General features: G+C 62.8%; 3 protein-coding genes across 10 annotated transcripts; 1 reads left to right on the forward strand and 2 right to left on the reverse strand.

The window, feature by feature from the left end:
- Window positions 1–11: 11 nt before the first annotated feature.
- On the reverse strand, window positions 12–14,531 carry SLC4A1 (solute carrier family 4 member 1 (Diego blood group)). 4 transcript variants are annotated; one of them, XM_072356450.1, is made up of 22 exons: window positions 14,458–14,531; window positions 11,780–11,856; window positions 11,610–11,697; window positions 10,805–10,868; window positions 10,617–10,711; window positions 9,735–9,808; window positions 9,436–9,610; window positions 9,210–9,345; window positions 8,958–9,102; window positions 8,698–8,758; window positions 7,838–8,022; window positions 6,992–7,202; window positions 6,703–6,906; window positions 5,814–5,962; window positions 5,068–5,262; window positions 4,525–4,692; window positions 4,328–4,417; window positions 4,065–4,231; window positions 3,563–3,816; window positions 3,274–3,443; window positions 3,000–3,173; window positions 12–1,770 (listed from the first exon to the last, which is right to left on the reverse strand). In XM_072356450.1, exons 2-22 carry the CDS (start codon window positions 11,795–11,797, stop codon window positions 1,690–1,692), a joined length of 2,904 nt encoding a protein of 967 aa, XP_072212551.1. In that variant the 5' UTR covers window positions 11,798–11,856; window positions 14,458–14,531; the 3' UTR covers window positions 12–1,689. The 4 variants fall into 4 exon arrangements, with proteins under 4 accessions (XP_072212551.1, XP_072212552.1, XP_072212553.1 ...); XM_072356451.1 differs by lacking the exon at window positions 11,780–11,856 and having other exon boundaries at window positions 14,458–14,506; XM_072356452.1 differs by lacking the exons at window positions 10,617–10,711; window positions 10,805–10,868.
- A 1,394-nt stretch (window positions 14,532–15,925) lies between these two features.
- RUNDC3A (RUN domain containing 3A) lies at window positions 15,926–21,080 on the forward strand. Of its 2 annotated transcripts, XM_072356456.1 has the most exons (11): window positions 15,926–16,234; window positions 17,909–18,024; window positions 18,106–18,239; window positions 18,805–18,890; window positions 18,972–19,061; window positions 19,140–19,220; window positions 19,294–19,459; window positions 19,552–19,709; window positions 20,076–20,213; window positions 20,297–20,403; window positions 20,556–21,080. In XM_072356456.1, the coding sequence occupies exons 1-11, from the start codon at window positions 16,128–16,130 to the stop codon at window positions 20,696–20,698; spliced, it is 1,326 nt and encodes a 441-aa protein (XP_072212557.1). In that variant the 5' UTR covers window positions 15,926–16,127; the 3' UTR covers window positions 20,699–21,080. The 2 variants fall into 2 exon arrangements, with proteins under 2 accessions (XP_072212557.1, XP_072212556.1); XM_072356455.1 differs by having other exon boundaries at window positions 16,039–16,234; window positions 17,909–18,239.
- A 188-nt stretch (window positions 21,081–21,268) lies between these two features.
- On the reverse strand, window positions 21,269–26,693 carry SLC25A39 (solute carrier family 25 member 39). Of its 4 annotated transcripts, none has more exons than XM_072356525.1 (12): window positions 25,796–25,915; window positions 24,208–24,316; window positions 24,045–24,104; window positions 23,686–23,730; window positions 23,261–23,370; window positions 23,100–23,167; window positions 22,890–23,014; window positions 22,625–22,798; window positions 22,432–22,541; window positions 22,263–22,344; window positions 22,097–22,177; window positions 21,269–22,010 (listed from the first exon to the last, which is right to left on the reverse strand). In XM_072356525.1, the coding sequence occupies exons 2-12, from the start codon at window positions 24,302–24,304 to the stop codon at window positions 21,892–21,894; spliced, it is 1,071 nt and encodes a 356-aa protein (XP_072212626.1). In that variant the 5' UTR covers window positions 24,305–24,316; window positions 25,796–25,915; the 3' UTR covers window positions 21,269–21,891. The 4 variants fall into 4 exon arrangements, with proteins under 4 accessions (XP_072212626.1, XP_072212625.1, XP_072212629.1 ...); XM_072356524.1 differs by lacking the exon at window positions 25,796–25,915 and adding an exon at window positions 25,486–25,609; XM_072356528.1 differs by lacking the exon at window positions 23,686–23,730 and having other exon boundaries at window positions 25,796–26,693.
- Window positions 26,694–26,925: the final 232 nt, after the last annotated feature.

Genomic DNA, 26,925 nt, shown 5'->3' on the forward strand with positions numbered 1-26,925 from the left:
GGGAGGGGAAGCTCAAACAAAGCACGCACCATCGTTTATTTCGGATACATCAGTGGTAAAAACAACCCCAAGGCACTGGAGGTGGTTTGGGAGTGACCCCATTGGGGATGGGTTTGGGAGATCCCATTGGGAATGGGTTTGGGAGTGACCCCATTGGGAATGGGTTTGGAATGTCCCCTTGGGGATGGGTTTGGGATATCCCCTTAGGAATAAGTTTGGGAGATCACCTTGGGAATGACTTTGGGAGTGATCCCATTGCAATGGCTTTGGGAGTTTCCCATTTGGAATGGGTTTGGGGGTGATCCCATTGGAATGGCTTTGTGATACCGCATTTGGAATGGGTTTGGGGGTGATCCCATTGCAGTGGCTTTGGAGAATCCCATTGGGAATAGGTTTTGGGGGTGATCCCATTGCAATGGCTTTGAGAGTTCCCAATGGGAATGGGTTTGGGAGTGATCCTATTGCAATGGCTTTGGGATATCCCAATGGGAATGGGTTTGGGGGTGATCCTATTGCAATGGCTTTGGGATATCCCATTGGGGATGGGTTTGGGGGTGATCCTATTGGAATGGCTTTGGGATATCCCATTGGGGATGGGTTTGGGGGTGATCCCATTGCAATGGCTTTGGGATATCCCATTGGGGATGGGTTTGGGAGTGATCCTATTGCAATGGCTTTGGGATATCCCATTGGGGATGGGTTTGGGGGTGATCCCATTGCAATGGCTTTGGGATATCCCATTGGGGGTGGGTTTGGGGGTGATCCTATTGCAATGGCTTTGGGATATCCCATTGCGGATGGGTTTGGGAGTGATCCTATTGCAATGGCTTTGGGATATCCCATTGGGGATGGGTTTGGGGGGTGATCCCATTGCAATGGCTTCGGGATATCCCATTGGGGGTGGGTTTGGGGGTGATCCCATTGCAATGGCTTTGGGATATCCCAATGGAAATGGGTTTGGGGGTGATCCCATTGCAATGGCTTTGGGATATCCCAATGGAAATGGGTTTGGGGGTGATCCCATTGCAATGGCTTTGGGATATCCCATTGGGGATGGGTTTGGGGCAGGGGATGTGCAACAAGCAATTGTCATGGCGGCAAAAAATCCATGCAGAGCTCCATGGGTTGAACTGGAACAGCCGCAGCAGGACGGACGGACACAGACAGACCCAGACAGACACACACACACACACACACACACTCGGTGCCCGCAGTCCCTGCTGGTCCCGCTCAGTCTCCATCCCCTCGTAGCTCAGCTCTATGTACACACACACGCGGCCCTCAGCAATAAGTTACAGCCCTTGGTGCTGAGCAGCAATGTACACATGGCTCCTGGCGGCGGCTGCTGCTTCTAAGTGCTTTTTGCATCATTATTATCTCTTTTTTCCCCCTGCTATTTCCCTCTGTTTTCAGCAAGCTCTACCTGCACAAGCATTGGCTTTTCTCTGCAGAAGCATCGGCCCTTTTTTTTCCCTTTTTTTTCCCTTTTTTTTCCCCCTTTTTTTTTGCTTTTTTTTCAGTGTTTTTGCAGCGTTTCTCTGCATTATAAACCCCTACCCCTTGTGCTGGGCTGTTAACATCCCTACCCCGGGATGCAGGGCAGCATAGCGGGATGCTGTGGGCAGGACGTGGCTCTGGGGGGGGGGGGTGATGGTGGATCTACATGTGGGTGGGGGCACGGTGGGGCCCTTAGCTGGGCATCTGCACCTCGTTGTACACATCCTGGCCCTCCATCTCTTCAAACGTCACCGCCGCGTCGTCCGTGTCCAGCTGTGGGGGGAGATGGGGTGTCAGGAGGGATGGGATGGGATGGAGGTGGGGATGGGATGGGATGGGATGGGATGGGATGGGATGGGATGGGATGGGATGGGATGGGATGGGATGGAGGTGGTGGAGGTGGTGGAGGTGGTGGAGATGGAGATGATAGAGATGGAAATGGAGATGGAGGTGTTGGAGTTGGGGAGATGATGGAGGTGAAGATAGAGATGATTGAGATGGAAATGGAGATGGAGGTGTTGGAGATGATGGAAGTGAAGATGGAGATGATGGAGGTGGAAATGGAGGAGATGGGGGTGGAGATGATAGAGATGGAAATGGAGATGGAAATGATGGAGTTGGAGATGGAGATGATGGAGGTGAAGATGGAGATGATGGAGTTGGAGATGGAGATGATAAGAGATGGAAATGGAGATGGAGGTGTTGGAGTTGGAGATGGAGATGATGGAGGTGTAGGTGGAGATGGAGATGATAAGAGATGGAAATGGAGATGGAAATGTTGGAGTTGGAGATGATGGAGGTGAAGATGGAGATGATGGAGGTGGAGATGGAGGAGATGGGGGTGGAGATGACAGAGATGGAAATGGAGATGTTGGAGTTGGAGATGATGGAGGTGGAGGAGATGGAGATGATTGGAGATGGAAACAGAGATAGAGATAATGAAGGAGGAGATGGAGTTGGAGATGATGGAGATGGAGACAATAGAGATGGAGATAGAGATGATGGAGGAGATGGAGTTGGAGATGGAGATTGGGGAGATGCAGATGGGGACGATGGGGATGGAAATGAAGATGGAAATGAAGGTGGAGATGGAGTTGGAGATAGAGATGATGGAGATGGAGGTGAAATGGAGTTGGAGATGATGGAGTTGGGGGTGGAGATGATGGAGATGGGACAGGGATGGGGACAGGGAGGAGATAATGAGAGGTCAAAAATGAGGATGAGCGGTGATGGGGATGGAGACGGGAGGAGGATGTGGATGGAGATTGGAATGGAGATGGGAACTGAGGATGGGGGTGGATGGAGCTGGCAGTCATACTGGGGACAGGAAGAGGATAAGGATGGAAATGGTGAACGGGGTGGAGGCAGAGATGGGGGCAGGGAGAGAAGGGGGATAGAATGGGGACAGGGTGGGGGAGATGAGGACAAAGACGAGGCTGGGAGCAGGGATGGGGAGGGGAGAAGAGGCGGTGGGGGTGGCGGGGGGTGGGGACGGGACGCACGCATTTGAGCTCGATCTCGCTGAAGATGCGGGGCAGCAGGAGGCGCCGCAGCGGCACAGTGAGGACGAGGATGAAGGGCAGAGCCAGCGAGGCCGGGCTGGCCTTCACCCCCCACAGCAGCGCCAGCATCAGGATCTGCGTGAGGGTGAAGATGTGCATCCGCCACGTCTTCACCTGCGGCACAGAGAGGGGTCAGGGCGGGGGGCTGCACCACGTCCCCTTGGATTAGGGTGGGGGGCTCGGAGCCCAGTAGGGCAAAGCAGGGCTGTCTCACCCTGGTGACGTAGGGCTCCTTGGGGTGGTACTTGGGGGGCATCAGCAGCAGCAGGATGCGGTCGAAGAGCTGGATGCCAAAGAGCGACGTGACGCCCATGTAGAGGAAGATGCCGAAGAGCACAGACAGCGGGATGTACTTCAGGATGGGCTCCATCAGGATGGAGACGCCTGGTGGGACAGGGGGTTGGTCAGCGGGCACCACAGGGATGGGTCCAACCCCACCCAAAGCCCCCCATCCCCATCCCCATCCCCATCCCCATCCCCATCCCCATCCCCATCCCTCTCACCGATCAGCACTGCCACCAGCAGCCCACTGATGCGCTGCTCCTTCACCTCCAGGATCTGGGACTTCTCCCCCGGTGCCGAGCTCTTGCTCATGACGGTCAGAGCGTTGGCGTGAGTGATGGTGCGCACCGTGGTGGCGCTCAACCAGGGCATGCCAAAGAGGGCAGCCACGCCACCCATGGCCACGATGAGCAGCAGATCCAGGTGGAACCCAGAGCCCTTCACCAGCTTCCTTTCTGGCTTGCTGACGATGAGGCTGTGGGGATGGAGGGGATGCATCCGTGGTTGAGGATGGGGATGGCAAGGGGATGGCGGTTGTAATGGGGACAGGGAGAGAATGGGAATGGGATGGGATGGGATGGGATGGGATGGGAATGGAAATGGGATGGGATGGGATGGGATGGGATGGGAATGGAAATGGGATGGGATGGGATGGGATGGGATGGGGGCAGAGAGGAGGACAGGGTGGGATCCCAACCCGCCCCTCCCCCCCTCCATCCTCACGTGGTGATCTGCGTCTCGAGGAAGATGAGGATGAAGACCAGGAGGGCTGGCACCACAGAAGCAAACATCATCCAGATGGGGAAGGGGGCCGTGTTGCCCATGGGGTGGATGAACCAACCCCGGGAGGTGGCGTTGGTCACCTCCAACCCTCTGGGCACCTTCAGTTTCTGCACAGGAGCAGAGATGGAAGATCAGGTTGGTGCACCCCGCAGCCCCCTCCCCTCCAGAGTCACCCCCCATTCACCCACAGGGACCCCCCCTACCTGTGTGTAGGTGTCCTCAATGAAGAAATCAGCCAGAGCCATGATGAAGATGGAGATGGGCACCCCAAAGTCCCCGATCAGGCGCCGGATCTGCGGGGACACCGCACTGAGCCTCCCCGTGTGCCCCCCCCTCAGCCAATAGGACCCAACTACACCCTGGGGGTGACAACACCAAACTCCCCCCTCCCTGAACTCACGGTGCCGGGCAGGAACGCGCTGTTCTTGAATTTACGGAGGAAGAGAGCAAGGAAGAAGGTGCCGGCCATGAGGACGAGGGACAGCAGCGCCGTGTTGGGTTCGGGCACTAACGGGTCCACCGTGTCCTTCACGTTGTACCTCCTCTGCAGCGGGTGAGCCCTGAAGATCTGGGGGTGGGAGAGGAGGTTGGGACAGCCCCACATACATCCCTGCTGCACCCCATAGCCCTACAGCCCACCGTACCCATGGCTGCATCCCACTGTATCCCACAGCTGCATCCCACTGTATCCCACAGCTCCATCCCACCGTATCCCACAGCTCCATCCCACTGCACAGCTCCATCCCACTGCATCCCACAGCTCCATCCCATTGCACAGCTCCATCCCATTGCATCCCACAGCTCCATCCCATTGCATCCCACAGCTCCATCCCATTGCATCCCACAGCTCCATCCCATTGCACAGCTCCATCCCATTGCATCCCACATCTCCATCCCACTGCACCCCACCGCTCTCTCTGGCTCTATGGGACCCCCCCCTCACCGTGACGAGCTTGGCGAAGGTCTCATAGATGAAGATGAGGGAGATGAGGAAGGAGAAGATCTCCTGCGTGTAGCGGGACAGGTAGCGCACCAGGACGCTGCCCTCACAGGCCACCACCACCAGCACCAGCAGGATCAGCCAGAAGCCGATCCAAACCCGTCCCACGATGTACTCCAGGCCTTGTGCCTCACAGAACTGACACCAAAGGACACGGCCCCATCAGCCCCACGGCAATGTGGGGTGCCCCACACCTCCTACCCTGTGTGCCATCCCCAAAGTGCCACTCCATATGTGCCATCCCCAAAGTGTCATTACGTATGTGCCAACCCAAAAGTGCCACCTCCTCTTGTGCCATCCCAAAGGTGCCACCCCCAAAATGCCATCCCAAAAGTGCCATCCCCATATGGATCATCACATTTGTGCCACCCCAAAGGTGCCACCCCGTAATTGCCATCCTAAAAGTGCCACCCCCCGACTTGCCATCAGCCCTGTGCCACCCCAAAGGTGCCATCCCCATAAGCGTCAGTCTCTATGTGCCATCCCCAAAGTGCCGCCCCCCAAAATGCCATCCCAAAAGTGCCATCCCCCTATGGATCGTCACATCTGCGCCACCCCAAAGGTGCCACCCCATAAGTGCCATTCCCTATGTGCCATCCCCAAAGTGCCACCCCCCTACATGCCATCCCACTTATGCCACCCCCAAATTGCCTTCCTAAGGTGCCCCCCCCCCAAGGTTGGGGTCCCACCGAGAAGAAAGCCTCCTCAAAGACCAGCAGCGGCCCCGAGAAGCCGACGACGAGCAGAGGCTGAGCACTGAGCAGACTGAAGAGCAAACACTGCACACAGGTGGAGACCAGCAGCTCCGACACCCCCATCATCCCACGGGTCTTCTCACCTGGGGGGGCACAGAGGGGAGGGGGGGTGGGATGGAGAAGGAGATGCCCCCCCCCCCACACACACACACCCCACCACCCCAAAGTGCTCAGTGCAGAAAGAAGGTTGTAGGTTCCTTTGGGGGTTGCTGTGCATGTGGGGACATGGAGGGGATGTGGGATATTGGGGAATGGGGATATAGGGACATGGGGACATGGGGATGTGGGGACATGGGACAGTGAGGTGTGGGGATGTGGGGCATGAAGGTATGGGGATGTGGAACATCGGGGCATGGAGATACAGGGACATGAGGACACAGGGACATGGGGACACAGGGACATGGGGACATGGGGACATGGGGACATGGGGACATGAGGACATGGGGATGTGGGGACATGGGATTATGGGGACATATGGATATGAGGACATGGAGATATGGGCCACTGAGGCATGGGAGACAGGGGCATAGGGATATGGGATGGGGATATGAGGGCCTTGGAGCCATGGGGCATGAGCATATGGAGGTACAGGGACATGGGGACATGGGGGGAATGGGGACATGTAGATGTGGGGTCATGCAGGGAGGACATGGGCATGGGGACGCAAGGACGTGGGGATATGGGGGAACTGGGATGTAGGGACACAGGGGGAATGAGGATGTGATATTGGGACGTGGGGACGTGCAGATGTGGGGACACTGAGGAATGGGGACACAGGAGACCCTATGACAGCACAGGGCAGCTCCCCACAGCCCTGCATTACCCAACAAGCCCCCGAAGGTGACAGCAGGTGACAGCGCAGCGAAGTAGATGAAGATGACGGCAGCCAGGCACTGCGGGCTGAGCGCGTCCTTGATGTCACTCAGGTATTTGGGGTAACGGCGCCGGATGTCCTTCACCAGCCCCCCAAAAGGACGCCCCGTCCGGATCAATGGGTCGTCATCATCCGGAGCCTGCTCCTTACTCCCTATGGACAGACAGGGCATCGAAACCAAAGGGACACGGGGAGGGGGAGGATGCAGGGGGACGGGGACCCCAAAGTGGGGACGTACCCGTGTCTTTGGGGGCGCTGTGGCTGTGCACGGTGTCGGGGTGCTGGTGGCGGCGGCGGAGCAGCTGGTGCTGCAGTGGGATCAGGGCACGCAGGTGCTGCTCGTTGGGCACCTCGTTGGGGGGCAGAACGATGCTGGCCTCCAGGAAGCTCTCCAGCCCCCCCAGCAGCTCCCCACGGCCCCCACACAGGTAGGCGTCACGGCGGAACAGCTGTGGGATGGAGGGGGGGGGGGAGATGGAGAGTGGAGATGTTGAGGGGTTGGAATGGGTCAAAGGGGGGTGAGGGGTTGGGATTGGGGGTGGGGGGGCAAAGGTGTGTGGGCACAAGGCAATGGGGACATGGGACATTGTGACACTGGGATGTGGGGCCATGGGGTGTGGGGAGATGGTGTGGGGACACAAAGATGTGGGGACATGGGGACACATACAGAGGGACACGGGGACACAGTGGGGCAGGGTTTCACGGGCACACAGTTATATGGGGACAGGGGTGCATGGGGACATGGGGGCACAGGGATATGGATACATGGGGACATGGGGATGTGGATACAAAGGGACATGGGGACACGGATGTAGTGGGTAATGAGGGCAGAGATACATGGGGACACGAGGACATGGGGACACAGATACATGGGGACATGGGGACATGGGGACACAAGGGACATGGGGACACAAGGGACATGGGGACACAAGGGACATGCATGCAAAGGGACAGTGGGATATAGAGACACAGGGGCACAGATATATGGGGACATAGGGACACAGTGGGACACAGGGACGCAGATACATGGGGACAAGGGGACAAGGGGACATGGGGACACGGGCACACGGTGCCGGTGCAGTACCCGGTCGGCCATGACGGTGGCGGCAGCGCGGCCGATCTCGTGGTAGCTGAGCCGGGGGCTGTCGGGACCCAACACCGTCAGCACGAAGCGCACCGGGAGCTGCACGGCCAGCACCGCGTCCAGATGCAGCGCAGCACGAAGCCGAACCAACGCCAGGGTGGGCTGCTCCAGGAAGGATGCACAGCCTGGGGGGGAACGGGGGGAGGGGGTCAGGGGGGCACAGAGCGGGGGTGGGGGGATAGAGGGGGATGGGGGGTGGGGGGACAGTGGGGGGACGTTGGGGTGGGAGGGTGTAGGGAAATGGGGGTGTAGGGACACTGGGAAATGAGATATAGGGACATTGGGGTGTGGGGATATGGGGATATTGGGAATTGGGGGTGTAGGGAAGTGGGGGGGTAGAGACACTGGGAAATGAGAAATAGGGATCTGATGGGGATATAGGGATGTGGGGATATAGGGACATTGGGAAGTGGGGGTGTATGGACACTGGGAATTTATGGGGATTTAGGGTAACTGGGATGTGGGGGCATAGGGACGTGGGAATATGGGGATAAGAGGGAGGTGGGAAATGGGAATATAGGGACACTGAGAAGTGGGGATACAGGGACATGGGGAAGTGAGGGTGTAGGGAAGAGGGGTGTAGGGACACTGGGAAATGAGATATAGGGACATTGGGGTTTTGGGGTTACAGGGACGTTGGGAAGTGGGGTACAGGGACATGAGAAATGGAGGTGCAGGGATGCAGTGACGTGGTGGCATGGGGACAGGCATGGGGACACAGGATGGGACCTGGAGTTGGGCTGGGGGGCGCTGGGTGAGCACACAGCAGCGTGGGGCACAGCAACCCCCCCAGCACTCACCCACAAGCACCAGCGTGGCCTCGGTGTCCTCAGGGAGCTGCTGGTGGAGCTGGGGGCCGAGCTGTGTGGGGGTGGGGGGCAGGGGGGGGGCAGAGGGTCAACTGGAGCCCATGGGGACTGACCCTGCTGCTCCAGCCCCTGCGTGCCCCCAAGAGCCCCCTGGGTATCTCTTATATGTCCACTGCAGGTTCTGCTCCATCCCCTCCATCCCCTCTGTGTGCCCCCATCACCCCCTCGTCCCCCCCACCCCCTTCACTTGCCTGCTCGGCCCCACGCAGCTCCCTCATCTCCACGGCCCCGTGCTCCCGCAGCAACGCGCGCTGCTCCGCGTCCTTCTGCTCCCCATCTGAGTGCTGCAGCTGCGCCGCCGGCAGCGTCCACACCGACTCACCCTCACTGGGATGCCTGCAAGGCCACAACAGCTGCCATCCAACCCCGACACCCCAAAGGGGGGGGAAGACGGCCTTATAAGGTGTGTGGGGGGGGGCGCCCCATTGGGGACCCGTGCGTACTTGTGCTGCAGCAGCAGCGCCCGCAGGACGTCCTCCCGGTGCTGCGGCTTCAGCTGCCCCTCGTAGATGAGCTGCTCCAGCAGCGTGTGGGCCAAGGCTGCCAGCGAGGTGGCCGCCACATCCAGCAGCACGACACCTGTGGGGTGAGCAGCGTGTTGGCACCACATTGGCACCATGTGGCACCTTCCATCGCCATCCCACACAGCACACAGCGCGGGGTCCCCACCTTTGCTGAAGGCCCGGCGCAGCTCCAGCAGGCTGTGGTAGGTGAGCAGGGGGAGGTGGCTGCCCCAGGTCCCCCCCGGCTCCACGCTCTCCTCCAGGTGCAGCCAGCGTCCGGCCTCCATCCAGCACGGATCCTTCCTGCTGTCCAGCACCAGCTCGTGCAGCTCCACGTACCCCTGCGGTCACAAGTTGTCACCCACACCCCAAAGCCATAACGCCAGCCAGGACCCCCCAGTCATAGTGGCCCCGTTGGTGCCGTTGCGATGGGGAATTGGGGGTCCCGGTGGTCGCAGCACCCACCTCATGGGTGTCCCTCTGGACCGTGGGCCGCCTGCTCCCCGCCAGCTCCACGTCCACATCGGTCACTGATGGAGCTGTTTGTGGAGCAGGTGTCGTGTCAGCAGGTCCTGCCCGACCCCAGTGGGGTCTGCAGGGTGTCCCGTCCCCCCGCCCTTAATTCCACCTCCCCATCACCCCTCTGTCGTGCCCAGCTCCAGGGTGGGCTGACAGCCCCATTGCCACACTCAGCTCCGGACCCCAATCCCGGCACCTGGACCACGATGGGGACACGGCGTCCCCTCACCTAACGGCCTGGTGTCCCCCGTCCCCATCCCCTGCCTACCTGCTCCCCTCCGCTCTCCCCGCACGCTCCGGCCCTATAAAGCCCCTCTGCGTGCAGCGGGTCGGCCCCACGCCCTGTGTGCACCATAAACCCCGCAGCACTTTGCTCCTGCTGACAGTAAACAGCACCGCAGCCCCCGGGGGGGGTGAGGGGGGGAACCGCACCCCGTCACCTCGCATCGCCCACACCAGGGACCCCCCGGTCCCCCATAGGATGTGCCGGGCCGTGCCGACACCGCGTCCATCCCCGCCGGGATGGGGGCAAAGCCGCAGATGGGACGGGGCGCGCGTCCCCAAGGCTGTCCCCTATGGCGCATGGAGCGCACCGAGCTGTCCTTGTCGCCACGAAGCCGCCCGGCTCCGGCCGGCGCTCAGCCCCGAGTGGTTCCTGTCCTCACCCCAAACACGGCTCTGTTTACCCTCAATCAACCAGCGATCGCGACAAGCGGCTGCGGTCACCCCGCTGTGTCACCGCGCGGCGGCGGAGGGACCTGGATGGGGGGGGGGGGGGTGACGCGCACACATCTCCGTGCCCCCCCCCACGGCCCCGCTCTCACTCACTCTGCCCTCCGCCACCGGCCCGTCCCGGGGGGGCCCCGAGCTCGCTGCTCCTCCCGTCCACATCATAGGATCCCCGATGGCCGGGCAGAAAGCGGCTGCAAAACACACCGCGTTCAGCGCCGGGAGCCCGTGGGGCCAAATGAGGGGAGGGGGCGTCCCGGAGGGGTCCGTGAGTGGGAGCGACTCACCGCAGCGGGGACAGCTGCTCGCCCTTCGCCCTCCGCAGAGGGGACCCGATGCCACCAACGGCCCCTGTGCACAACGGGCAGCAGCGTTATGGGGACGGCAGCGTTATGGGGACGGCAGCGTTATGGGGGCGGCAACGTTATGGGGACCGACGGCGCCCTGCCGGCCGGTCAGCACCGGCTGTTCGTGCAGCGCTGCTGCTCGTGCAACTCTAGAGCCCGTGCAATGCATCTGTGCAACACCCATGCCCGTGTGACTCTGGCTCTCATGCTCCGCTGGAATGCATGCAGCATTGGTGTCCATGCAGCATTGGTGTCCATGCAGCATTGGTGCTCATGCAGCATTGGTGCCCATGCAGCATTGGTGCCCATGCAGCATTGGTGTTCATGCAGCATTGGTGCCCATGCAGCATTGGTGCTCATGCAACTCTGCTACCTTGCAGTGCTGGTGTCCTATGCCCACACCAGCACCCATGCAACCCCAATGTCCATGCATTGCTGGTGTCTGTGCCAACGCTGGCACTCATGCAACGCTGCCACCTGCGCAGTGCTGCTGCCCATGCCACACTGGCACACATGCAACACCAGTGCCATGCAACGCTGGTGCCCACGCCAGGCACCCTTGCAACATTCCTATGCAACACCGCCGCCGTGCAACACGCCTGCACAACACCAGCACCTGTGCAACGTCAGCACCCATGCAACACAAGCACCGACAGCAACACTGCAACCTGCAGCCCGAACCCAGCAGCCCCCACATGCAATACCCCCCCCCCTGCCCACCCCCGAACCCATCAGTGCCACTCACTGCTCATCCCCCCCAGGGATATCCTGGAGCCCTTGCTGTCCTCGTAGCCCTCGGGGTCCAGGCTGCTGTGTAGCGCGTCCTCGGTGTCCTGTGGGTGTATAGAGGGGGGGATCAGTGGGGTCGGGGGAGTCAGGGGGTCAGCGGGGGGGGGGGAGCCAGGATGTCCCTACCTGGCCGGGCCCCTCCATGGCTCCACTCACCCCCCTGCTGAGAGCCAGCGCTCAGCCCGGCGGCACCATGCCCTGCTCTGCAGCGTGCAGGAGAGGAGAGACAGCATTAGGAGCAAAGGGGGGGGTTAGGGGGGGCTATGGGGGAGGCTATGGGGGGGGGAAGGCCGTGCCCTGCCCTGCTGATGGGAACCAACGCTGGGAGATGGCACAGCTCCGGCTGCTGCCCGCTGGGAGGTGGCACTGCAGCCCCATCCCGCCCGCACCCATGCACCAGGGACGGCCTGCAGGGGGGGGTCGGGTCCCCATGGTGTGTGTATGGGGGGGTCGGGTCCCCATGGAGCTGTGGGCAGGGGCTGAGTCCCACAGCCTCTCAGGCATGGGGCCATACGGAGCCCTGCATGTAGGGGAGGTCCCATTTGGACCAGAACACACTGGTCAGGTCGCATACAGGCTCCCATATGGGGCAGGTCCCATATGGACCCACACCCAGGGATCAGGTCCCATAAGGATCCACACATAGGGCAGGTCCCATAAGGATCCACACCCAGGGATCAGGTCCTGTCTGGTCTCATGCCCCTGGGTGGGATCCCAAACCACCCCATATACACGAATGCTGGACTGTATGAACCATATGAGCCGCATATATGGGTCCATATGGGTCCTCTACAGACCCGTGCACATGAATGTGATCCCATATGGACCACCGCAGGAGTCCAGGATCCCATGGAGCCCCACGTGTGGGTCACATCCCTATGGAGCTGTGCACGAGTGGGGTCCCATACGGCCCCATAAGCATTGGTTAGATCCTATAGGGACCCACAGACACGAGTGGATCCCATACTGAGCCCTCTTCATGGGTCAGGTCCCATATGGCCCCACACTTGCGGGTCGGATCCTATAGGGACACCCACGCCCACGGGTGGGGTCCACCCCCCCCCACTGCCCCAGGGCACAACCGCCAGGGGGCGCCCTCCCCCCACGCCCGTGGGTGCCCCCACCTCGCGGCCGCCCCGGGGGTTCCCCCCCCCCCATGACCCCCACCCACTCGCGTGGGGGAACCCCGTGGGGAGCGGGGGGGGCCCTACATCTCCACCCACGCAGGGGAAGCCCACAGTCCCCCATTGCTCCGTCCCAGGAAAGCCCATGGAAGCAAGATCGGGGGGGGGGGGGGGGGAGGAGCAGGGAGAAGGTGGGTCGGGGGCATCGGGGGGCAGCGGGACCCCCAGCTCTCACCAGGGTGACGCAGGAGCTCACTCACTCCCAGGCTGGCGGCAGCGGGGACCCCAAAAGGGTCACGGGGACCCCCAGGGGGTCACAAAGGTGGCGGTGGGGGGCGCGGGATCCCACAGTGGGTTTAAAGGGGAAGGGGGGGGGGGTCAAGCAGGAGCCACCGTGGGGCCGCGGAGGACACGATGGGGACACGGGAGCGGTGACGGGGTCACGGGAACCACGGCCGCCTCGGACCCGGCCTCCTCCTTCCTGCCCCGCCTGGCCCCGTTTTGGCAGCGTCCCCCGGCCCCCCAGGACGGCCGCCCCGCTCCCCACCCCGCAGCTGCCCCGCTGCCTCTTGCGTCAGCCCCGCTGCGCCCCACTGATAATCAGCCTCCAACCCCCGCCCCGCTGCCCCCCTGATCCCATAATGCAGCCCATGGGGAGAGGAGAGGGGATGGGGAGGGAGACGGTCAGCCCCACAGACCCCACTGCTGTGGGGTGATGGGTGTAGGGGTGGGCAATGGGGACCCTCTATCTCCTGCATGGGTGTGCAATGGGGACCCTCTATCCCCTGCATGGGTGTGCAATGGGGACCCCGAATGTCCTACGAAGGTGTGTAGTGGGAAATCCATATATCCTGTGTGGTTGTGCAATAGGGAGCCCATATATCCTATGGGGGTGTGCAATAGGGAACCCATATGTCCTATACAAGTGTGTAACTGGGAGCCTGTGTGTCCTATAAGGGTCTGCAGCAGGGAGCCCATATCCCACACATAGGTGTGCAATGAGGAGTTCATACACCCCATATGAGAGTGCAACGGGGAGCCCGTGTGTCCTACATGTGTGCAACGGGGACTGCACTCATCCTATATGAGTCTGCAATAGGAAACCCTTATATCCAGTATGGGTGTGCAGTGGGGAGCCCATGTATCCTATATGGCTGTGCAATGGGGGGCCATACACCCTATATGGCTGTGCAATGGGGGGCCATACACCCTATGTGGGTGTGCAATGGGGGGCCATAAGCCCTATATGGGTGTGCAATGGGGGGCCATACACCCTATATGGCTGTGCAATGGGGGGCCATAAGCCCTATATGGGTGTGCAATGGGGGACCATAAGCCCTATATGGGTGTGCAATGGGGGGCCATACACCCTATATGGGTGTGCAATGGGGGGCCATAAGCCCTATCCAAGCACCTGCTGTGCACATATGGGGCCCTCACAGTCTATAGGGCACGATGGGGCAGCACAGCTCCCATCCATCCCACACCCCCTGTGCCCCCCACCCACATGGGGTTCTCACACCGCCCTCCTACACCCATCAATATGGCACAGACCCCATAGCGACACCCACCCCCCAAAGCAGAACCCCCCACCCCCCCCACCCCCCCGGACCCACAAAGGACCACCTCGCTGTGCCCCCCCACCCCCCCACCCCTTTCGCCCCCCGACCCCACACCCACCTGGGGACGCCGCCGCCACCCCCGGCTGTGCGCAGCTCCGGGTCCGGATCCCAAATGCCCTGAGTCACTCTCACCTCCTAATCTCCCCCCGGCCGCTCTCACCCCTTACCCCCCCCCTTACCCCACACACGCACTTATCGGGGCGCAACATCTGCGGCATCCCATAATACTCACCCCATCCCGCACCGCTGCCCCCCGCCGCCCATCCCGCTCCACTGCCGGCTGCGGGGCTGCGGGATTCCCGGGAGGGGGGGGGGGGGGAATTCCTGGGGATCCCCCCCCCCCCAATGGCCGCACTTTGGGGTTCCTCTCTTGGGGGGGGTTCCCCAAATTGGGGCCAATGGGTGGCAATGGGACGAGGCTGTCCCTCTGTCCCTCTGTCCTCCTGTCCTCCTGTCCCTCTGTCCCTCTGTCCCTCTGTCCCCATGTCCCCATGTCCTTCTATCCCTTTGCCCCCCCATCCCCCTGTCCCTCCATCCCTATGTCCTGGGGTCCCCCCCCCCCCCCAATGGCCGCACTTTGGGGTTCCTCTCTTGGGGGTGGGGGGGGGGGCTTCCCCAAATGGGGCTGCGGGGCCAATGGGTGGCAATGGGACGAGGCTGTCCCCCTGTCCCCATGTCCCCATGTCCCCATGTCCCCCAATCCCTCTCCCCTGTCCCCATGTCCCCCTGCCCCCCCCCCCCATCCACACTCATAGTGCTCTCACTGGGCTCTGTGCTGGGGGGGTCTGTGTGCACTGATAACAGCCCCGCTCTTATCGAGGCGCTGCTGAGCGTTCCCCTCCCTGCAGGTTTTGGGGTCCCCCCCCCCCCAGCAACTCGTCACTGCTTGGGGTGACTCGGAGTGGGGGAGGCAGCACCCCACTGTTCGCCCTATGGTACCCACAGTGTGGGGCAGAGTGGGAAGGAGAGGGCACCCCCCCCCCCCCCATCCACAGCCCCATTTGAGGGTTATGGTGTTTGGGGGGGGGGGATGTTCATGGGGGGGTGATGAAGCTGGTGGGGGGGGTTGTAGGGGGTGATGGGGGTGATGGTTTTGGGGGGAATGAGGGGGTGGTGTTAATGGAGGGGAGTGGGGGATATTGGGGCTGGGGGGGGTGGAGGGTGATAGTTACGGGGGGGGGGATGGGGGGGGGATGATGGTTATGGGGGAGGAGGGAGGGGGTGGTTATGGGGAGGGGATGGGGGGGTGATGGTTATGGGGGTGATGCTCATAAGGGACAGTGCTTATAGGGGGACTGTGAGGGGCTCCATCCATGGGGGGCTATGGGGGGGGTGGTTATGGGGGGGGCGGTGGGGGGTGATGCTCAGCAGAGAGAGAACCGTGGGGGGAGGAATTGATGCTCATTATGGGGTGGGGGGGGGGCCGTAAAGGAGCGCGGCTCCCAGCAGGCGGTCAGCATCGCGGGGGGGGGGGGGGGGGGGGATGCTCAGACAGAGATGCTGCGGATGGGGGGGGGGTGACGCTCCCCCAAAATGCACCTCGCCCCCCATCCCCCCCCCATCCCCATCCCTCCCCATCCCTGCGGGGCTGATGCCGGGCGCGAGAGGCCCCAACCTTTAACGAAGCGGGGGTAGGAGGAGGTTTGGGGTGGGGGGGGGATCGGGAAGGGGAGGGGGGGGGGGGCATCGCGCGTGGCCGTGGGCCCCAACGCCTTCGCCCCGCGGCGGATGGCAGCGGGCTGCGTGCGGGCTGCAATGGCTCTGGGGCTGTCCTCCAAGAAAGCGTCGTCCAGAAACATCGCCGTGGAGAGGAGGAACCTCATCACCGTCTGCAGGTGGGATGGGGGGGTAAAATAGAGGGGAGATGTTCTATAGGGATTGGGGGGGTTGGGGGGGGGGGTTGGGGGAGGGGGAGAGGGGAGAGGGTCGGTGTGGGTGGAGGATGGAGGGGGGGGATGGAATCTGCCGTTGTGGTTCTTTGAGCTGAGAGGGGATGGATGGGGGGGGGGGTTGTTTGTGTGGGTTTGGGGCTGAAGAATGGAATGTGGGGGGGGGGCGGTGATGGGGTGCTGATGGGGAAAGGTGGGGGTGCTTGTGTGTGGGGGGGGCACACATACACGTACATACATGTACATAGAGGAGGGCTAAAGGCCCCTGGGGGGGGGAATGGGGGGGTTCAGGGCCGCAAAACAGTGCGGGGGACTGCGGGGTCTGGGGGGGATGGGGGCGGCCGTGGGGGGATGGGGGGCAGCGGGAGGGGAGGGGGGGTGTGGGGGGAGGACCTCGGGGGGGTTATAGGTTGGGGGGGGGCGGCAGGGACCCCCCCCCCCCCTCCCGGTGGGTGTGGGGCCGAGGAAGTGACGTCAGCCCCTGGGGGAGGAGGGCAGCTGGATGGAGGATGGAGGATGCGGGTTGCCATGGCGACGCCGGCTGGACCGGGATGTGGGGATGGGGATGGGGGGACACGCAGTGGGGGCTCCGCTGATCCCCCCCCCCAGCAGCGTGGGGCTGACCCCGAGCCCCATAGGAATGGCTGCCAGCAGAGCGTGGCCCCCAGACGAGCCATGGGGGGGGCAGCAGGTTGGGGTCGACGTGCCCCCATCTCCCCACCTGAACCACAGAGCCGTGTAGACCCCTGTGCCCCTTCCCTATGATATAGGTCAGCCCCTGTTATATAGGACAGCCCTCCACCCTCCGGCTGCTCCCCATCCCCACAATATCCCCCCCCACTTTGTGGGGCCTGGGCTGGGTTTTGTCCCTCGGCATCGCCCTGGCCAAAGGCGGAAGGGGAAACCATCACCGCCCGCGTACGGCCGGGAGGAAAGGAGCCTTTGTTCGGCCTTCCGGGCCGAGTGTGATGAGGGGCAGCCACGGACGCCATGCGGGGTCCCACGGGGACGTGGGGACAGAGAGCAGAGCCTGGAGCCAGGCTGGGTTGGGCTGGGATCAGGTTGGATGGGGCGGCACGTGGGGCGCAATGGGGACAAGGAAAGCGGGCACGAGGGGGGGATGATGCAGGTTGGGGATGTGCAGTGGGGGTGTGCCATGGGGACATGGTGTGGGGACACACGGTGGGGTCACAATGTGGGGACAGGCCATAGGGATGTGCCATGGGGACACAGTATGGGGACACGCTGTTGCAGGGACACGCTATAGGGACATAGGATGGGGTGACACCATGGGAGCGCGCTATGGGGACGTGCCATGGGGACACATGGTGAGCACAGGCCAGGAGGATGTAGCATTGGGATGGTGGGGACACACTGTAGGGTCACACTATGGGGACGTGCCATGGGGTCACAATGTGGGGACAGGCCATAGGGATGTGCCATGGGGACACACAGCAGGGACATGAGGGGGGATGCGGGATGAGAAGACAGCAGGATGCGGGATGGGGACACAGAGTGGGGACACCCCATGGGGACACAGAACAGGGACACCCCATGGGGACATTACATGGGGACATTACATGGGGACACGTCCCCTCCTGCCCCCCATGTCCCCCCCAGGTTCTCAGTGAAGACGCTGCTGGAGAAGCACACAGCGGAGCCCATCGATGACTCCTCCGAGGAGTTCGTCAACTTCGCCGCCATCCTCGAGCAGATCCTCAGCCACCGCTTCAAAGGTACCGCAGGGACCCCCCCCCCCACATCCCCCCACATCCCATGTCCCAGATGGGGCCTGCAGCTCCCATTGCCGTCCCCAGGTCCCGTCAGCTGGTTCAGCTCGGATGGGCAGCGCGGCTTTTGGGATTACATCCGTCTGGCCTGCAGCAAAGTGCCCAACAACTGCGTCAGCAGCATCGAGAGCATGGAGAACATCAGCACCTCCAGGGCCAAGGTCAGGGGGAGCCCCTCCATCCCCAGCCCTGAGACACCCCCACCTCCATCCCACCCCCACCTCCATCCCACCCCCATTCCCAACTCCCATCCAAGGCACAGCCCTGGCCTACAGCCCCCTTCTTATCCCCTCTCCCTGTCTCTGTTCCCATCCTCCCTCCAGCTTCGCCCCCATCCCACCCCATTGATCACTCCATCCTCATCCACTTCCCATCCACATCCCCCTCCTTGTTCCCATCCTCCCGCCCTATTTCCATCCCCAACACCATCCATGTCCCCGGCCCCATTCCCATCCTCCCTCTGCCTTCATCCCCATCCCTGTCCACACCCCTTTTCCACCTTCCCTTTGTCCCCATCCATGTCCCCATCCTCCATCCCCATTACCACCCCCAGCCCCCGGTTCCCATTCCCATCCCCTCTTTGTCCCCATCCCCAGCACAGCCCCCCCATTCCCAGGCAGGGTTCCATGTGGGTCAGGGTGTGTGTTTCCCATGTCACGGGGGGGTGTCCCAGCGGAGCCATGGGGCGGTGATGGGGCTGGCACAGCACTGTGAGCCCCACTGCAGGGCCGGGCGTGGATCCGCGTGGCGCTGATGGAGAAGCGCATTTCTGACTACATCACCACGGCTCTGCGGGACACCAGGACCACCAGGTGAGCTGCAGCCCCTGCTTCAGACCCCTCAACCCCCCCCCCCCCCCCCAAATGGGTGCCCACCTCACCCCACCCCCGCAGGCGTTTCTATGACGACGGGGCCATCATGCTGCGGGAGGAATCCACGCTGCTGGTCGGGATGCTGATCGGGCTCGGCGCCATCGACTTCAGGTGGGACGAGGGCAGGTGGCTGTCATACCCCCCCCCCATCACCCTCAAGACCCCTCTGCTCACCCCAATCCCCTCCAGCTTCTGCCTGAAGGGTGAGGTGATGGACGGCAAGGTGCCTGCGGTCATCGACTACACGCCATACCTGAAGTTCACCCAGAGGTACCCACAGCCCCGCTGCCCCATTGCCGGGCACACACACACACACTGAGCCCCCCCTGCGCCCCCTCCCCAGCTATGACTACCTGAGCGAGGAGGAGGAGCGGGGCAGCATGGGGAGCAGCACCAGCGAGGACAGCTCCCCCGAGCACCCCTACCTGCCGCTGGTCACCGATGAGGACAGTTGGTACAACAAGTGGCGCAAGATGGAGCAGAAGTTCCGCATCGTTTATGCCCAAAAGGTACCGGGGGGGGGGCACCGAGGGGATGCTGAGCCAGCCCTGCCCCCATCAATCCCCCCACGCTGGGTGGCACCGCTGCTGGTGACCCACAGGGGTACCTGGAGGAGCTGGTGCGGCTGCGGGAGTCGCAGCTGAAGGACCTGGAGGCGGAGAACAAGAGGCTGAAGCTGCGGCTGGAGGAGGCGGTGGTGCAGAACCAGCTGGAGAAGAGGGAGCTGGAGGGCGTCATCCTGGAGCTGCAGGAGCAGCTGTGAGTGGGGACCATCCCCATCCCATCCCATCCCATCCCATCCCCATCCCATCCCATCCCCATCCCCATCCCATCCCATCCCCATCCCATCCCATCCCATCCCATCCCATCCCATCCCATCCCATCCCATCCCATCCCATCCCATCCCCATCCCATCCCATCCCATCCCATCCCCATCCCATCCCCATCCCACACCACATGCTGCAGTGTGTGCTGGATGCCAACTGCTCCACATGCCCTTGGAGATGTGATGGGTTCCCTGTTCTCCACGTGCCCTATAGGACACTACGGCCCTATAGGACCCCTATGGGGCACTACGTGCTGTGGGCCCCCATTGCTCAGTGCTCCCCCCTGTCTGTGCTGCAGGACGGGGCTGATCCCGTGTGAGAACCCACAGGTGTCCCAGCTCTCCAAGGAGATGGTGACGCCTTTGGTGAACCAGTGGCCATCGCTGGGGACGCTCAACGGCAACGAGAGCGGCTCGGACAGCAAGCTGTACAGGAGGTAACCGGGGGAGGGGGGGGCAGAGCAGCCGACCCGCGTCCCATTGGCCCCGGGGGGGGGAACTGAGCGCCGTCCGTCCGCAGGCACAGCTTCGTGAGCACCGACCAGCTCTCGGCCGAGAACAGCCTCAGCTCCGACTCCCAGCGCCTGGGCGAGGGCAAGCGCGAAGGCGAGCCCTGGGGGCCCTTGGGTAAGACCCTCCCCCGGGGTGCTGCATGGGGCCCCGCCCCCCCCCCCCAATCCGTGCTAGGGCTGCTTCCCACTCAGCCATCGGGTCCCCCCCCCCCCCCGGTCCGCCCCCATCCCCATTCGCAGCCCCCACCACGCGCTCTGTCCCCGCAGGGAAGGACCCCACGCCCTCCATGCTGGGGCTCTGCGGCTCCCTGGCCTCGCTGCCCAGCTGCAAGTCCCTGGCCAGCCTCAAGTCCAACGAGTGCCTGGTGAGCGACAGCAACGAAGCCAGCCCCACCCGCAGCCCCAGCTGAGACCCCCGGCCCCCCCCGTCCGGCAGCACCGCGGAGGATTGAAGCCTCATCCCCTCCGCGCTGGGACCGACGGAGGACGAAGGACACAGCGCTGTCGGGATGGGAACGTGGATGCCCCCAAATCCACCCGAGCTGGGCAGGGGGTGATGAACTGTGCGGTATGGGGAGCCCCGCAGGGCACTGCTGGGTGCAGAGGGGGGCGTTGGGGTCAAACAGCCCCTTCTCAGCACCCGCTGCTCCTCCTGCAACACCACCCCCACAAGTGAGATAGGAACCCACCCCCCCCTTTCCATCCCTTTCTCCCTTTGGGTTGTTTTGGGTTTGAATTCAACCTCATCTGGCCTTGTTGGTGCAAAAGGAATCAATAAATGCAGCGATAGGAGCTGGGCTCTGTGTGCAGCTGGACAGTGGGGGGGGAGGGGGGGAAGCCCCGTGCCCCCCAACCCAACCCCACAGACACAATGGGGGACTGCAGGGCCTCCCAGCTGGCAGCCCCCAGCTGTGCTCTGCCAACCATGGCCACTGTGAGCATCACACTGCCCTCCATGGAGCAGGGAAGGACTTCACAGCCTCAGAGACCTTGAGTTTTATTTAAGAAAATAAGAGAAACTGCCCCCAACACCCCAAGGAGGAGGGCAGCTCCCATGTGGGGCAGACCCTCATGGTGAAGGGTCAGGTCACAGATCCAAGCCTGGCCCCTCGGAGCAGCAGGGAGGTCTGTCCCTACAACAAGGGTCCAAACCCAGGGCGATTTGGGGCCGGGAAGGTCCTGAGGAGGAGGAAATGTCCGGAGGCAGAGCTGCAGAGTCCCCACGCCATGCTACAGGGCTACAGGGCTACAGGGCTACAGGGCAGGCTGTGCGTAACGAGGAAGGGCCAGATGGGGGCACAAAGCAGGATTCAGGCACACGGAGCAGCCCCCGGGGTTTGGTCCACCATGGAGCCCCATGGGAGCACCCAGAGTCCAGCAGCAGCATCTGCCCAGCCCAGGGGGTGAGCACAGGCACGGCCACGCAGGGCTGCATCCCCACAGCGAGCTCCAATGTCCCCAGCTTGGCACAACGGAGGTGACCCCGGGGCTGCATCCACACCGTGAGCCACGTCCGTGCAGCACACCATGGGAAGGCACTTGGGCCAGCAGCAGGGCTGGCACCGGCCCCGCTCCATGGGGCACAGCTCCCAGCTCCCAGCACTCACAGCCCCCGCAGCCGCCGCTCCTGGTTCAGCTTCTGGAAGAAGGTTTTGCCAAACTCGTAGGTGCTGATCATGATGGCACAGGCGGGTGCCACCTTAATGACACGGGGCAGGAAGCCTGCAAGGATGGCACCGTCAGCCCCGCTGAGACACCCACCAACCCCAAATGGGGGCAAAGAAGGGGAATGTGTGTTAAAGCCCTACCTGCAAACAGCCCCCGTGTGCCAGACTCAGCACGGATACGCCGCAGGAGCAGCCAGGTGGATGAAGGTTTGGAGGCTGCAGCTGTGAGGAGAGAGGAGGGGGTTTAGAAGACACCCAGAGACCCCCCCCCCCCCCCAACCTGCCCCACAGTGCGAAGCCCCTTCACCTGGGTGCAGCTCGCTGTCTCCCAGCTGGATCTGCCGCTGGGTCTTCACCACATCGAAGGGCAGCGTCAGCACAGCAGCCACCTGCAGCGAGCAGACGGGCTGTGCACACCATCCCACTGCTCTTGTCTGCCCCAGGGGGCTGCAGCCCCCAGCCCAACCCCAACTCACCGTCCCAGAGATGGCCCCGGACACGAAGCTGACCATGAAGGTGGGCTCATCCAGCCGGGTTTGCCTGCAGAGCCATTCCCGCACCAGCTCGTAGTTGAACCAGTAGAGAGCTGGGAGGAGAGAAGTGCCGGTGCTGCAATGAGACCACGGGGCACCACCTCCCGTGTCCCCACACCCCATCCCACAGCCATACCAGAGAAGGGGACGTCCCGCAGCACCGTGGGCCCCCATCCCCTCCACAGGGACAGCCAGCCGTCCTGAGCCACTGCTGACTGGATGCAGACGCGCAGCTCGCGGTAGCTGAGCTGTCGGGATTGCATCTTGGTGCGGATCAGCTCCAAGGGGCTGATCAATGTCACTGCACCCACTGCAGGAATGGGGGGGGGAAGCAGAGGTCAGAGCCACACAGTGGGAGCAGAGCGTGGGCAGGGGGCTGTGTGAGGCTCTATGGTACTCACATCGGGCGAGGGCCCCCGCCAGCAGTGGGATGTGGTGGCCCCGGCTGCCGGTGCGGGCCTGCAGGTAATCCCGCAGCTGGTCGTAGGTGGTGAAATAAATGACAGTGGCTGGCACAGCCATCACCCTGCGAGGAGATGGGTGATGAGGGCAGCCCAGGGTGGGAGGGGGGGGCTCAGAGCGGGGGTCCCACCACCCAGATCCATGCTCACAGCGTAGGGGGGAGCCCGCTCCACAGGGACCTGATGCCCTCGTGGCGTGTGATCTTCACAAAGGCGTCCTGTGGGGAGAGAGCAGCACACAGGAGGGTCAGATGGGGCGAAGAGCACCCCTCGATCCCCACCCCGGGACAGGCAGCCCCTGCAGCCCCTACCAAAGTGCCGTTGAAGCTGGTGGGGGTCTTGTACCAGGCGGTGCAGCTGTTGCCATTCTGACAGACGTACAGATGATCCATGAGGCCATTGCAGTAGAGGAAACACTTCCCTGACAGAGCAGGACAGACAGCATCACAGACCGACCCCGGCCTGCACACATCCCTCTGCTCACCCCCAGACCTTCACATCCCCCAGGACAGCACTGAAGCTTCGTGCCCCAGCATCACAGCAGGGCTGGGGGAGGCAGCAAGGCGATGCCCCATTGCCTGCAAGCATCCTGCCCCACCAGCAGCACCCAGGCACCGCCATCACACTCAGTGGGACCAAGCAGGGGGAAAGGCTCGGGTCCGGGATGTCCCTGCAGATGACACCAGCAGGGAAGCAAGCTGGAGCCAGGGGGGTTTATGAACCCCCAGGTACTCACACGTGGCATGTTGTGAGCCCTGGGGCAACGACCGCACCAACCACGCTGAAACACAACAGGGACAGGCTGAGCGATGGCACTGGGGATGTGCCACCATTGTGGGACTGTGTCCTGCGTCCCTGCGCCCTGCATGGGGCCACACAGAGCCCAAGGGGGTTGGCCAGGAGGTGTGGGGTGGTCACACAGCACAGGGACCAGCACAAAGGCAGCAGGGGGAGGAAGATGTTGTGGTGCCCTGGAGCACACCGAGCTTCCACCCAGCCCTGAACTGGGACGAGGTGTGCATGGCACCCACCTGCCCCCACTGCTGCCACCCCCAGCCCAGCACTGCTTGAGGATGCCAGCCCCCATGGAGGTACCTTTGGAGAAGGGCATCCTCTGGGCCTGCAGTCGAATCTTCACCACATCCAGGGGTGTCACTGCAACAGCATCACCCTGTTAGCTGCCAGCCCACCACCATCAGCCACATCTCAGAGTACCACTGTGTCCTCCCCTCCCCCCCACACCTTCCCAAGGCCTCACCAAAGAGGGAGGTAAGGATGGCACCCGTCCCAGAGGCCAACATCTGCTGCAGGGGTGTGATGGCCCCACCGGGGCCCGGCGATGTCTTCTCAGCCATGGTGCTGCCCTCCTGCAACACACAGCAGGCTCAGGGGGCTTCACCCACACCCCCAGCCCAGCACGTGCCCACCATAGGGCTGGGGGTCCGGAGCAGCCCTATGCTGCACCCCAGCCGTGCTATCAGCGCTGCACAGGGAGGGCGGCCCCCTCCTTGCCTTCTGCCCCCTGTAATCAGGGGAGAACCTTCCTGGGGCCACCAGGCCCCGATAACAGCTGGCTGTGGGCCCAAGGGGAGGAGGTGTTGCCTCCTCCCAGGAGGGGACATTAAGGGACGGGAGGGGACAAAGTGCAAAGAGCAGAACACTGCGGCCCCCTCCTGGCCCTGGCTTGGAGGAGTGGGGGTGCAGGAAGAGCTCAGCAATGGGTTTGGAGGTACAAAGTGTCAGTGAGGTCAGAGCTGGGCGCAGCACACCCCATGCTATGGGGTCTGTACCCCAGGGCCCAGCAGGGGACAAAGCAGCAGCGATCTGGCAGCCGGAAGGCAGTGGAGCAGCAGATTCCCAGGCACAATTCAACACAGAACAGAGCTCAAAAAAAAACAATAAAGAACCAAATTGCCTTCGTCATCTGACTCAGCACTTCTGCAAGGTCAGCGCGGCAGGCAGGCCAAGGTGCCAAGGGCTCGGGGCAGGGGATGGTGACATGCTGTGCCTTAATGGGTGTAGGGGAAGCACAGCGCTGGGGCACTGCCAGCCCCACAGTGCTAAGGGGGTGAGGAGCAGCTGTGGGGCTCCACGAGCGTCTGCTGCTGTGGGGCACCCCACTGCCACGCACTGCAGTGAGACGGGAGGCCAGCAATGAAGGCAAGGAACGGCGCCTGCGGGGCCCAAAGAGCCCACGCTGAACCTCATGGACACAGGAGGACCCCGGGGGCAGCGGGGGGGGACACACAGCTGGAGGTGACACGGGGGGGCTCCACCCCCCCCACGTGAGGTCCCCTAATTCCGGCCACGCCCCCCTGACCCCCCGCCCCCAAGTTCAGCCCACCTTCATGCCCAGCAGCCCACGTGCAAACCCCACGCTTCTGCCCCCCCCGCTCACACCCTTTTTGGCCATTGCTCAACCCCCCCCCCCCCCAAAACCTCGACTTCCCCTCGATCTCTCCCACCACCACCGGGGAAATGAGGCAGCCGGAACCCCACAGGAGGTCTCGGAGGGGTGTCCCGGTACCGCCCCCACCTGCTCATGCCGGCCCCGCACGACGCTGCGGCTCCTCAGCACCGGGAGGGCCGCGGGTGGCGGCGCCTTTAAGGAGCCCCATGGGCGACCCGCGCGCTCCTCTACGCCGCCCCGCGCCGCTTCCGCCCCGGAACCACCGCCTGGCGCATGCGCCATGCGACACGCAGCGCCCCCTGCCGGGCTGGAGGACACGGTGGGGAGGGGGGAGCGCGGGGTGGGGGTGGGCTGGGGCTGAGCAGGGTCCTTCCTGGGGCTGAGCAGGGGGCTGGGGGGGCAGGTGAGGTCTTTGGCTTCTGGTCTGTCCACTTACAAGCAGCTGATGTGAGGAGGGGGCTACTTCCAAAGGATAATGCCGCTAGAGATGCTGTGCTTAGCAGTGAGGGTCCCAAAGCAGCTGCGGGTAACAGGAGCCTGCTTTGTTAGCTGTTAGGGGAGGGGGCTGCGTGCGAGGCTCCTCTCTGTGCTTAACAGCAGCGTGTAGTTCTGTCCGTCGTGCTGCCGTTTGCTAAGGAGCACAAAGCAGCGAGCTCTCCTATTCCTGCTCTGTTCATCTCAGAAGGGTGGGAGCAGCGCTGCAGTGCGAGCGGACGGCAGCACCATCGAGTCCTCCCTTAACCTGCAGAGCTGGGGCTGCTCCGGTGTCCGCGTGTATCTCTGCTCCCCTGCGAGCGCCGTCCTGTGGCAAGAAGGGGCCGGGCTGCAGAGCCAACACGGAGCGATGGGGCTGAGGCGCTGACAGGGGCAGCAGTGAGAGCTCTGCACGCATTTCCTGCCCTGATGGCGATTAAAAACGAGTCCCGAGCTTCTCAAGTGAGGATGTGGAGCCATCCGAATTCCCACGAGGTCACATAACGAGGCAGCGCGTCCTGGAACTTCCTCAGCCTCTTAAGGGCAGCATTGCGATGATCCGGAAAGCCCTTGAGTGGAGTTGAGAAACAGAACGAGGATTCATTACCAAACGATAACGATCTTAGAGGCATCGCGTCTAATGTTTGTAGGCTCTGCGTGCTTCTTATGCTGCTGGAGGAGAACAGCCTTCCTCCAGCTGGGGCACCCATTTGTGCGGCAGTGCTGCCTGGAGCAGCATGGAGCTGCGGGGCTGCTTTCCCGTCGCTCGGCACCGAGGACCCGGCTGGTTCTTTCTGCTGAGTCCCAGCCTGCCGCCCTGCCCTGCGGGCTGTGTGTGAGCTGCGGGGCTGCGCTGCTCTGCGGGGGAGAAATGAAATGGAAGGCAGCCTGGAGGCACCGCGCCCCGCTTCTAAACGAGTGTGTTCGGTCTCAGCTCGTCGGGCTGAGCTCTAATCCCCTCCTGAGCCGCAGGCTCGCACGCAGAGCTGCTGGGGGAGGCTGAGAGCAGGAACGCTGCCCTCCTGCTGCTGCCGACAGCCCCTAAGCAGCGCTGGGAAACTGCTCGTGCAACGCCCAGCCCTGCTCTGCCAT

Source organism: Excalfactoria chinensis, chromosome 24, assembly GCF_039878825.1.
Source record: "Excalfactoria chinensis isolate bCotChi1 chromosome 24, bCotChi1.hap2, whole genome shotgun sequence".
Taxonomy (NCBI): Eukaryota; Metazoa; Chordata; class Aves; order Galliformes; family Phasianidae; genus Excalfactoria; species Excalfactoria chinensis.

Excerpts from the sequence above, each read along its gene's own strand:
- SLC4A1 (XM_072356450.1), bottom strand. Across the intron at positions 9,611-9,734 it reads TCCAGAGGGACACCCATGAG|GGGTACGTGGAGCTGCACGA; the intron begins GTGGGTGCTGCG and ends TTGTGACCGCAG. Across the intron at positions 3,817-4,064 it reads CTCGAGACGCAGATCACCAC|CCTCATCGTCAGCAAGCCAG; the intron begins GTGAGGATGGAG and ends CCATCCCCACAG.
- RUNDC3A (XM_072356455.1), top strand. The coding sequence starts at position 16,128 with ATGGCAGCGGGCTGCGTGCGGGCTGCAATGGCTCTGGGGCTGTCCTCC. Across the intron at positions 19,221-19,293 it reads TACCTGAAGTTCACCCAGAG|CTATGACTACCTGAGCGAGG; the intron begins GTACCCACAGCC and ends CCCCCTCCCCAG. Across the intron at positions 19,460-19,551 it reads GCATCGTTTATGCCCAAAAG|GGGTACCTGGAGGAGCTGGT; the intron begins GTACCGGGGGGG and ends GGTGACCCACAG.
- SLC25A39 (XM_072356525.1), bottom strand. The coding sequence starts at position 24,304 with ATGGCTGAGAAGACATCGCCGGGCCCCGGTGGGGCCATCACACCCCTG. Across the intron at positions 24,105-24,207 it reads CATCCTTACCTCCCTCTTTG|TGACACCCCTGGATGTGGTG; the intron begins GTGAGGCCTTGG and ends ATGCTGTTGCAG. Across the intron at positions 23,168-23,260 it reads CCAGCTTCAACGGCACTTTG|GACGCCTTTGTGAAGATCAC; the intron begins GTAGGGGCTGCA and ends CTCTCCCCACAG.